General features: G+C 42.5%; 1 protein-coding gene across 1 annotated transcript in view; it reads right to left on the minus strand.

Moving 5' to 3' along the window:
* Positions 1–12,016, minus strand: part of NEK11 (NIMA related kinase 11) — a gene marked incomplete at its 5' end in the record, with an annotated part of 387,736 nt that overhangs the window by 207,043 nt on the left and 168,677 nt on the right. Inside the window, 4 exon segments of the mRNA XM_073222396.1 lie at positions 1,906–2,025; positions 4,227–4,312; positions 8,517–8,595; positions 8,689–8,838. Of these exon segments, the coding sequence (XP_073078497.1) occupies positions 1,906–2,025; positions 4,227–4,312; positions 8,517–8,595; positions 8,689–8,838 (435 nt within the window).

Consider the following 12,016-nt stretch of genomic DNA (forward strand, 5'->3'; position numbering starts at 1 on the left):
TTTCAACAGGCAAAGTAGGGTTCTGGGAAGTCAGGCCAAAGGGTCTTTCCCTCAGCAAGATAAACACAGTGCAGCACCCACGGGGCTCCGTCCAAGCACACAGGAGCTGCTTTGCTCCCTCGCCCATCCTTGGAGCTCCCAAAGTGCAGTGGAAGACAGCACCAAGCGCTGTGTGTGCACGTGTCCCCAAGGACATACTAATACCTCGATTACTTGGGTATAAATTTATAATCAGACTTTTTTGAAAAGTCACTGAACATCCCTGTAGTCAGATATTCTTGTCTATAAGGTTGGTACATTATATTCTTTCTGACAATAGAGGCGTTTCCTAGCTAAAACACGACTGCTCTCAAATCTTAGAAACAATGATCAAAAACAATTCCAATGCAATTCGTCCACAAAATCAAGACCAAACTTTACCTAAAATCCATTACCTTTAAATAAGAAAAATATTAATTATCATGTGGAAGATCTATGACTTTATGTACAAAAGTTTAAATCTGAAAAATAATTTGTAATGTGCAAGTGAATTATTAAATTGCCTTTTAAATCTGTTCTTGTCAGAGATTTACTTTTCTTTTTATCCTCAACCAGTGATATAAATCATGGTACTCTGAAAATATTCCCATTCTTGAGGTGTTAGAAATAGATTTGGGATGGTGAGTTGATGCAATGACTCCAGCAACTTATGTAAATTATTTCCTCAGTAAAACCCATACTCAGTAGTGCAGTGTTGTGCAGAAACCAACCTGTACTTGTTCCTAAGTGTAGACTATACATATCTTCCAACTGAACATTCTGTGATATCAGATTGGTAGCTTGAAATTGGCTATTGTGGAAGTATTTACACGACAAAAATCATCAAATAAATCAGCAGCCACTGCCCTGCCCTCCCCAATTCCAGCGGTGGTTGTTAAACATGTAGCAGCACTCTGCTGCCCTTCAGGAGTTCTAAGGATGAACGAGGGGCCAGGGAGGCCTGTGAGTGCGCCGGGAGGAAGCGGACGGGGCCGTACTCTGAAGGAAATCTTCCATATTTACTGAAGAAAGCCTGAGTTATGGGAAAATAGTCTCACAGATTCTTACTTTGTTCATCACGATATTCTTTTTAAGTACAAGAACACCTCTACATCATTTTTCACATCACAAAATGGACAGATTTGAGTCTCAGGTCTCTCTGATTCTTGATTGGGGCTTCCAAGCGACCAAGAAGTTGGCAGGAGAAGAAAGAAGAAGAAAGATTAGAAAATTGGATAAGAAGAAAGAAGAAGAAAGATTAGGAAATTGGATAAGATACCAGCTGAAAATCAGTCTTTGAGAATTGGGAGTCTAGGGCACTCTGGAATCCTCCTCCCACACCAGTAATTACTAGTGATCTCTCCCATCAGCATCTGTGCCCAAGCACAGACTCCAGAGGGCTTCACCTGGCAGAACAGAGCTCAGTGTCCAGTCTGCTTTCCAAAGCCAGCACTCTGCTGCTGGTGTATTCTTCTCCTTGTAGATCAGCTAGATCTCCAGGCAGAAGGGACACAGCAAACATGGGTGGAATGAGGAGAGAACAGTAAAGCCACCTTTCACCCCTTACTGGGGTATGCACAGAAGGTGCCAGCAACAGCAAGGCTTCATTTGGAGGCTGGCTGTATTTCCGCTGATAATAACCTCCCTGATGCTCAAGCTTTCTTTTCACCCCAGACCGAAAGCCTGACATTAGCAGTGCCTAGCTCCAATGACCATCTATGGCTCAATGACCGTCTTTTGAGGAAACAAGTGAATCAATAAACAGATAAATATGTAATGAGTATGTGCATTTAATTTTTTGTTTTGGTTTTTGCTTTTCTTCAGTAAATTCCATCAGAGCCCCAAGAGGTGGCCCAGGGCATGGCGCCCTAAGGACAGGCGGCTTACTTCTGCTTCCTGGCCTTGTCATCAGCTGCCTGCGGCCTCCGCAGCCACGTGCTTTCTCTCGGGGTCATTTTCTGCACTTCAGACAGTGCCTGCAGAGTCTGCAGGTGGGTCTTCTTTTGCCTATAAACCATAAAGAGTCCCCATATGTAACCCATCCCAAACACGCTCAGAAAAATTAAACAAGTATTTTATAGAAGTATCACTATACTACTGAGGAGGGAAAATACCTCGAGACAGGCCATGCAAAAACTAATAAACTCTATGTAGGTAATGAGCCAAGCAGGACTGTGGTTAATGGGCAACATTTTTCAAATTAGACTTTTGTTTAAAAGAAAAATATTTATTTCCCAAATTTCTGCACATTTCATTGCCTATGACTTACATTTTCATAATGCAAAAGAAATTAGGATCTTGGCCATTAAGAAGTAAAGAGACTGCAAACTAATTCAACCATGGATAGGACCCAGTTTTTAGAATCAGACAGGCAGATTTGAATCCTGTCTTTACCACTCATTAGCTCTGTAGCCTTGGGAAAGTCACTGAGCCTCTCGGAATCTCAGTTTTGGTGCCTGTAAAGAATGAGCTATATAGTGAGTACTACATGAGATAATGTAAGTTCAGTGCCTGTCATAAAAAGTATCCAAAAATGGTAATATGATACTAGCTAAGCTTTACTGTGTCATATATTCTAGGCATCATATAGTAGGTATTTTTACGGCAGCATGGCATAGTGGCTAATAGTATTTTCTGGATTCAAATTCTAGGTCCTAGTTCACATGCTATATTCCCTTAGGCCAGTTACTTAACCTCTTCATGCTTATTATAAAAATAATAATAGTACCTACTTTGAGGGTTGTTGTGAGTTTAAATGTGTTAATTCATGTAAAGTGCTTATTTATAACAGTCAAGCATATGTACGGCAATTACCCCCCAAAATGTCAGTCAATGTTAAGAGCCTCTTTCTTCAGTTAAACAAATGTGCTCACCTTAGTCATGTATTGAAAGGTCTGCAACCACATTGTCAATATTACTTGTTTCTGTGCCTGACTTGCTTAGAGCCCAATACTGCAGAATGCTTTTGCACTCAACTCCCTCCTTAAGAAACGCCACGAAAAGACTGATGACCATTGTCAGCAGTTCTTATCTCTCTGGAATACCGTCTGGACCGGTGACCACCACCAAGCAGTTGGATCACAGCACATACTAACTGTGAGCAGGGTCAAGCGCACAGTTTCACAACTGCAGTGCAGAATGGCAACTAAAATTAGTGTGGTGTTTTTAAATGAAGATATATACTATCCTCACATTTCTAGTTAGTAAAAATGAAATAAAATAAAATAAGATTTACAGATATTCTTGAAAGAATAGGTACTAACCCAGAAAAACTAGAATGCCTAAAAGTGTATCCCCTGAGGTACAGGGGATTTTAACTGGAGATGGTGTATTAAACAGACTGAATATCTTTGATGGATCAGTTTCCTCAGTTTGAATGTGAAGATGGAAAATACAGAGCAGTTGAGAAGCCACTGGACCAGTTATCAGAGAAGCATATTTGTGTTATCTGGCTTTGAAGATCAGGCAATATGAGAGCTACTGTTCTCATCTCACTGCCTTGCACAGCTCTGGGAAGGGATTGACATTCTCCTCTGGCTCTTATACAATTAAATTGAGATTTCCTTCAGCAAAATTATAGATTTGGTCTCCATAAGTGGCTTTCCCTGGAGTTGTGCAATACACAGCCTGTGCAGCTGTACATGGCAGCTCTGAAGTAATCTAGTGTTCTGGGCAAGTTACAGCACAGAAATTTTTACTGAGGTAGAAGTTAGGTCAGAAAATACTTACGATTCTTAGTGAAACATGCATTCTCTAGTTTAAATAGGTATCTCAAGAAAATAAAGCTTGACTTGTTTTCAATTGTTCTAGGATTCCACAATACTGTCTTTTCAGCTGATACTCTGCCAGTTCCTGTTAAACAACATGTGAAAGCCATTTATGCTTAATATGGAAGGTTCATTAGCATGAATATCACTGAATGTTTCAGATATTAATTTCTCTATGTACTTACAAGGCAACTGCAGAGCTTCCCTATGGATATGAAAGCTTGTGCAGTGTTTTAGACTTCTGTGAGTTCGATTTGCTGCCACGTGGGGCAACGGGCTTTGGAACACCAAGTTACTGAAGATCCGTAATTTCCTGGCAAGACATAAGTGAATTCTAGGATACTCTATGCAGTCAGCTTGGGGCTAATAGATTTTTTTTTTTAAACAAATGCATTTAACATTTATACTCAATAGGCTTTTAAAGACAAAGTAGTTACTTACATGACATTAATTATATGAGCAGTCTCCTTCTGACAATTCCAATTCTTGTCTTTCAGAGTGATTTCTGAATATCTGTACATCAGGTGCTGAAAAAAAGGACAGCCCTGACACACCTTAAATACTCCTCTTTAGGGATGAAGGGCAAAAAAACTGGCAGATGCCTTTTCTGATTCGTAGTATTACTGACCATGTCTAGGAACCTGAAAACAAAACCCTCTGTGTGGGGTCCCAGCCTACAGCCGAGGCTGAGCCCCACTCTAGCTGGACAACGCCCTAAAGATGGCGCCTGCTTCCTGCTCACCACCCTTTCCCCTCTTCCCTGTTGGGGATTGGCCCAGCAGACTTCCGTACCCGTGCACAGCTCGTGCTGCCCACTTAGAGTGGTGCGTGACACCTATCCGCTTAAAGGTCACGCATGATACTGTCCCGGATTGGTTGGGTGACTAAATATAAGGGAGCCCGCCGGGAGGGAGGAGAGCTGCCCGACAACTGCTGTAACCGCCGTGAGAGATTAGACAATAAAGCCTAGAGAAGAATCAAGACCTTGGGCGTGTTGCTTCGGTCCCTGAAGGGTCGCGACAAGTGGTGCCGAAACCCGGGAATCACTAAACCTCGTCGCGACCTGATCCACTGACCCTGGCGCCTGCCGATGAAGTAGAGCTTGTAACTCTTCAGGAACGTCACTGGACGCCGTTCGGTCGGCAGGCCAGACCAGGAGAGGGAACCAAGGAGGGTGAGTGGATCGGTGAGTAAACTGAAAGTATACGTGGCAGGGCAGACGGCAGGCAGTTGCAGTGGGTGTTTATGTGTAGTGTGTGTGTCTTGTTAGTGTTTGTGACATTGTTTATTATAATATATGGAATGAGGAGGTGCCAGTGAAGGTTCGCAGAGCAGCGACAAAATCAAAAGGTTTGCAGAGTGGCAACGAAATCAAAAGGTTCGCAGAGTGGCGACGAAATCAAAAGGTTCACGGAATTAGCGACGTAGTCCATCTAAATCATAACTACGATACTTCCCCCTTTAGAGAGAGGATGGGGACGGAGGACCAGGATTGGGTTTTTCTTCGGGGCCACTGAGGGAAAACAGCCTATAGAAATAACATGGCAGTCAAAAAGGCCCGTGTGGGTACCTCAGTGGCCCCTCACCAAAGAAAAGAAGGAAGCAGCCCACATTTTAGTACAAGAACAGATAGCAGCTGGTCACCTCCAGCCCTCTACCTCGCCATGGAACACACCTATTTTTGTAATTAGGAAAAAGTCTGGCAAGTGGAGATTATCAAAGACTGTTTCTTCTCCATCCCGCTTCACCCCAGAGACTGTCAAAGGTTTATTGCCACAGGGCATGGCTAATAGCCCCACCATGTGTATGTAAAGAAGGCCTTACAAACTGTCAGGAAACAGTTTCCCCTGATAATCATCTATCATTATATGGATGACATCCTTTTGTGTCATGAGAGCAGCAGGGAGCTAGAGACAACCCTCAGGGTCAGGGTATGGTGGAACGCACCCACCTCACCCTCAAGAATGCCTTATATAAACAAAAAGGGGGAATAGGAGAAGACTTTAGAACACTGGACAAAAATGACCGCAGTGCAGCAGAGTGGCACGGCCAACAATCCAATCCAAAACACATGCCTAAAGTTTTGTGGAAGGATGTGTTGGAAGGAACATGGAAAGGCCCAGACCCAGTGATAATTTGGACCCGAGGCTCGGTTTGTGTTTTTCCACAGGACCAGCAGAACCCCATTTGGGTGCCTGAACGTCTGATACGCAGAGTGGAAAACCCCGGAGCAGAGGTACAAGATGATCGCACTGCTTCTGCTCCTGCCTTGGATCCTACAGCAGGCGACGGCGGAGCTGAGCTGCAGCTGCAGCCACCGCCGCGCTGACTATCACCATTCCTACGGCAAAGACGCTGAATGGTCTGTCCCAGGCCACTGAACCTTCTTCAAGAACAATTGGACCTCTTGGGGAAGGTTTTGTCTGTGGGCTGCGTATATGAGGGTGTATTACTGGTATTCCTTCTCATAATTATTCTAAAGCTACCAACTTGTCCAGACAGTTAGGCAAGATGTTAAATGCCACCAAAGCCTGGTCAGGTGTAGGTGTCATAGGAATATTGCTAATTGTGGGCCTCTCCTGCTTGGGAGGAAAGTCTGTTACAAAAACAGCAACAGGGAGAACGGAAGGTCCTGTTGCAGGCCATGGCAGCACTAGAGGAAGGCATCTCCCCTAGAGTATGGCTTAATATGCTGGATCAGTAGTCAAGGACGGGTAAGATCGGGAGCTGCGCATATCAACCTAAGACAGGGCGCAGACCTAAGCTGTCTGTTGCCTGAGGATGGGTAAGAATGCCGCAGACTCCGGATGACCTAAGACAGGCATGATCCAGACAGCCCTTTGGTTATAAAACAATAAAGGGGGAGATGTGGGGGCCCAGCCTACGGCCGAGGCTGAGCCCCACTCTAGCTGGACAACACCCTAAAGATGGCACCTGCTTCCTGCTCACCACCCTTTCCCCTCTTCCCTGTTGGGGATTGGCCCAGCAGACTTCCGTACCCGTGCACAGCTCGTGCTGCCCACTTAGAGTGGCACGTGACACCTATCCGCTTAAAGGTCATGCATGATACTGTCCCGGATTGGTTGGGTGACTGAATATAAGGGAGCCCGCTGGGAGGGAGGAGAGCTGCCCGACAACTGCTGTAACCGCCATGAGAGATTAGACAATAAAGCCTAGAGAAGAATCAAGACCTTGGGCGTGTTGCTTCGGTCCCTGAAGGGTCGCGACACTCTGGAGACTACTTCCTTTTATAAAGGGTCACAAAGGATCACTGAGTGGCATAGGCCACAGATCCCTGTGAGTCCGGGCTCCTGCCTACCTTCCAGCCCAGTGCGCTGCACTACCCACTCTTGCCCTCCCTGCCACTGGCCACAGGCAGGCTCCCTCGGCTCTGAGAACACACAGGCTCTCCTCAACCTCTGGGTCTGGAGTAGATGGTATCCCCACTCCCAGGGCCAGGACAAGGGTGAGACAAGTGAGGCATTCACCTCAGGTGCAAAATTTAATGGGGGCACCAAAAAACCCAGTAACCAAGATAAATAATATTTTAATGCAATATTACAAAATATCAACACTAATGCCCCAAAGCTGTGGAGAATATAATAGCAGGAGTTTAAATAAAGATGGGATCCAACCCTGAACTTGTACCATTCCACCTCGCTTGCCTCACCCTAATCCTAGCCTTTTGGATCCTGGCTTTGAATTTGATTATTTTGTTATCACGGATCTTTGTTAGCATTAATTTGGAATTTTTAAACATCGCATTAAAATGTTATTTATCCTGATTCCTGAATTTTCGGTGGCCTTTAAAATTTATTTTTGCCCCAAGGCAAATGCCTCACTTCCCCCACAGTCCTGGCAGACCCCCTGAATCCCTTCTGACACTTCTGGTGTGCTCACAGCCCTTTCTGTGTGCTTTTGATGCAGAAAGCCAGTGCCTGGCCTCTTTTCCTGAGGCTCTACATAGGGAGAGGGATACACTGGGGAAGGCTAGAAGTGCCAGATAATTCCTATCCACTTCTCCTGTCCTGCCACCCCGATTCCTCAGCAGCCTCCCTGGGTAGCGCATTCTTGGGTAAGAACCTGGCTCTGTATGTCTCCTTTCATGAAGCATAACCTCATTCAGTACTTTGCACCACTTACTCCCTGCACCACTTAACTCCCTCTCTCAGATTCTTTACCTGGCCAGCTGCTTCTCATATCCTGCTGTGTTGAAATGTCTCCTAAGAAATCAAAAAAAAAAAAACAACCTTCACAAGAGGGTACCATTTGCTTTTTACTTACCACCAGGGGCAGATTCTCTGCATCAAAATGTCTACTCTACAGGAAAACTAAGCTCACCTAATCAACAAAATGTTACTATTAAGGTATACCACAAAGTGGTGGAATAATAAGAGCTCAAAGGAAACCCAAGATTTTAGTATTAGTAGTAGTACATTCTTGTCCTAGCAGGGATATTTTTACAAAATGTTGAGGCAAGATTTGTAAAGCAAGAGCCTTAAGGGTGATGTTGAATTTATGTAGATAAACACAAATCCTAATTTCTTACATCTGGGGCACCAGGGACCTGGAGTTCACATACATTTTGCAAAGAGATTGTCTGACTACTATTTTCCTTCATTTCTCCTTTCTGACTGATTATTATTGCTTCTTATTCTTACAGCATATTAAATCCTAGAATATATATAAATGATAAAATGTGTTCCCTGGCACCCCAGTCAATTTAAATACCTGTAGTTGTTCATCAGTGTAAGGGCTTTTAAAAATCTCTACAGCAGATGGTCTCAATGAAGGACTCTTGTTCAACATGCTGTAATGTTTAAAAAGAAGATTATTTTCCAAATGAACTAAAATAGAAATACGATTTAAAATAATTTCTGTGGCAATGTATTTATTTCCATACCATTCCATTATGGCATTCAATTCTCTTGGGTATCTCTCTGGGAGAGAAGGCGTGTCACCTTCAACAATTTTTAAAACAATGGACAAGAAATTGGATCCAGTGAATGCATGATTCATGCAGCACATCTCATATAAAATGCATGCCAAAGACCTGAAAACAAAGTCCAAGAATTTAAGTAAGAACAGCTATCCTACTGTAATCTGACCATCACACTAAACCTCCAGTGTGTCGGGGTATTACTGTGAGACAGTAATAATAACTAACATACATTTTAGGTGTTCATTCAAAAGCTTCAGTTCCAAACTTTCTTTTCCATTTAAATAAATGTCTACTAAATAAATAGTAGAAAAATAAAAAAAGAAACTGCAACATCTAGGTCAAATGACTGCTTTTTCACAGAGGAGAACAAACAAACCAAAAGCATTATGCCTGCATGATAGGGACTTGGTAGATACTTGATCAGTGTAGTAAGGAATGTTTGAATTAACCTGTGAAGGCAAAATAAAATGTAGCTAAACATTGTCCTTTCTTAAGGCAATTTTCTTAATGTTATGTATGAAAATAACATTTTATCTTTGTGTATCCAAGCATTTTATAAAGGAAACTGACATTCTTTATTAGTTTTAGGAATAGAATCCATTTGTAAGTAGGATGGAAGGGCAGTTACTTGGAGCTCACACTAAAATGCATAATTCTCCCTGGGGGAACATGAAACAAAGTACTAAAATTCTAGAGCAGTCTACCACTGATTTGGATTAATCATGCAAATCTGTTAATCTCTCAACCAGCAGAATAATCTCTTAAATAACTCTATGTCATTATAAAAATGAAGGGGGAAATTGCTGCCTCAACTTAGTGTTAAGAAAGAACTGTTCCCCTGAAGTATTTTTAATCCTATGGGTATTTGGAATTAGGTGATTGGCCAGGTCTCCCTTTTCAACTTAGGTGCTTGGAAGATCATAAATTAAATTTAAGATTGACTGAGCATAGGTTCAGTTTAATTTTAACACTGTCTTACTTTCTCATAAAAGGCAGCATATATATAAACACATACATGAGTACTATCATCTTGGCTATTTTGTGAGTGTTCATGAAAATGCACATTTGTAAGAGAATTCTGGATATATATACTGTTTCTGTTCCAGTAAATAATTAAAACACTTAAGATTTCCAACCGATTGGTATTTCATATATTACAAAGCATTTTTATATATGTCTCAACAGAGAATCATAACTTCCAGTGAAAGAGAGACAATATTATATTATTCCAATTTTATATATGAGGAAACTGGCTCAGACTCAGAGAAGTTAAATGACTTGACTACAGTTTCAAGATAATTTCTTTCCATATTCTGGACTATTTATCTTATAGAATGCTAGAATGAAGGGCAATTTGGAGAGAAATCCTTGACTAGAACACTAAGATCCAATGTAAACATTGTAAATTATTTGAAAATCAATAAATTTTGCATTCATCTGTGAAATTTACATGATGTAGCAGCACATATTTTAATTTCAATAGCAGAAGAAAAATTTCCTTCAATTAAGGTGAAAACAAAGGTATTTTTAGACAGACAAAAACTTGGAGAATTCATTGGCAGCAAGATAACACTAAAAAAAAAAAATCCCAAAAGGGAGTTCTTCCAATAGAAGAAAAATGATGCCAGACAAAAACAAGGAATGCAAGAAGGTTCAAAGAGCACTAGAAAGAGTAATTCAGTGAATACATGTAAGTCAATATTAACTCTATAAAATAATAGTAACAATATATAGTAGGGTTTAAAAATTACATAGAATAAAATTTCATGACAAAAACAATGCAAAAGACATGAGAAATATTTTAAGGTCCGAGCACTACTGGGAGAGTGGTGAAAAATAATAACTTTTACCAGACCTTAATATGTCAACATTGTGAACTATAATTGCTAGGTTTACCACCAAAAGAACACTAAAATAATGTGTAGCTGACAAGTGTATCACTAACAAGTTACAAGAAGAGGAAAAAGCAGTAAAAATTAAAGCCAAAAGGGGGCAGAACCAAGATGGCGACTTGAATAGAGCAGCGGAAATCTCCTCCCAAAACCATATATATTTTTAAAAATATAACAAATATAACTATTCCTAAAAGAGAGACCAGAAGACACACAGGACAACAGCCAGACTACTTCCACACCTGCGAGAACCCAGCGCCTCATGAAGGGGGAAAGATACAAGCTGCAGCCTGGCAGGACCCAAGTGCCCCTGACCCCAGCTCCCAGTGGGAGGAGAGGAGTTGGAGCAGGGAGCGAGAGGGAGCTCAGGACTGCTAAATAGCCAGCCCTAGCCATCTGCACCAGAGCACAGACACACAGTGCATGCGTGGGGTCCTGGATACTAGGGAATCAGGACAGTAAGACCTGTGAGTGGGTCCCCACAGCCGGCGCACCCGGGACAAAGAAAAGTGAGTGCTTTTTGAAAGTCTTAAACAGGCAGGGACCCCAAAGCTGGATGGAAGTATCCCGTGACACTTAGCCCAGCAGCTAGGAATCCGAGGGAACACCGGGCACCCTAAATCCCTGGGTGGCAGCGCCGCTTGGAGGCCACTCACAGCGATAAACAGCCTCCCACTTGTCTCCACTCTGATGCGGCTCCACCATATTGGAGCAACAGACCAAGGCAGGCCACGCTCATAGCAACCACAGAGCTTAACTCCACTGTGGCCAGGCAAGAATCAGAGGCCCCATCTGCATGCAGCTGCCAAGCACAAACTGCTAGAGGTCACTGTTCTCCCAGGAGAGGAAGGCCACAAACCAGCAAGAAGGGATGTTCTCCCAGCTGACACACAGTGCCAGCCCCGCACAACTACCTCCCTTGCCATGAAAAGGCAAAAGAATTTGATACAGACCAAAATCACAGAGTCAACCCCTGAGAAGGAGATAGACCTAACCAGTCTTACTGAAAAATAATTCAAAATAAAGATCATAACCATGCTGATGGAGCTACAGAGAAATATACAAGAGCTATGGGATGACGTCCGGAGAGAAATAACAGAAATGAAACAACCTCTGGAAGGATTTATAAGCAGAATGGATAACATGCAAGAGGCTATTGATGGAATACAAACCAGAGACCAGCAATGCATAGAAGCTGATGCAGAGAGAGATAAAAAGATCTCAAGAAATGAAATAATATTAAGAGAACTGTGTGACCAATCCAAAAGGAACAATATCCACATTATAGGGGTACCAGAAGAAGAAGAGAGAGAAAAAGGGGTAGAAAGTGTCTTTGAAGAAATAATGGCTGAAAACTTCCCCAAACTGGGGGAGGAAATAATCAATCAGACCACAGA

Source organism: Manis javanica, chromosome 15 (genome assembly GCF_040802235.1).
Source record: "Manis javanica isolate MJ-LG chromosome 15, MJ_LKY, whole genome shotgun sequence".
NCBI lineage: Eukaryota > Metazoa > Chordata > Mammalia > Pholidota > Manidae > Manis > Manis javanica.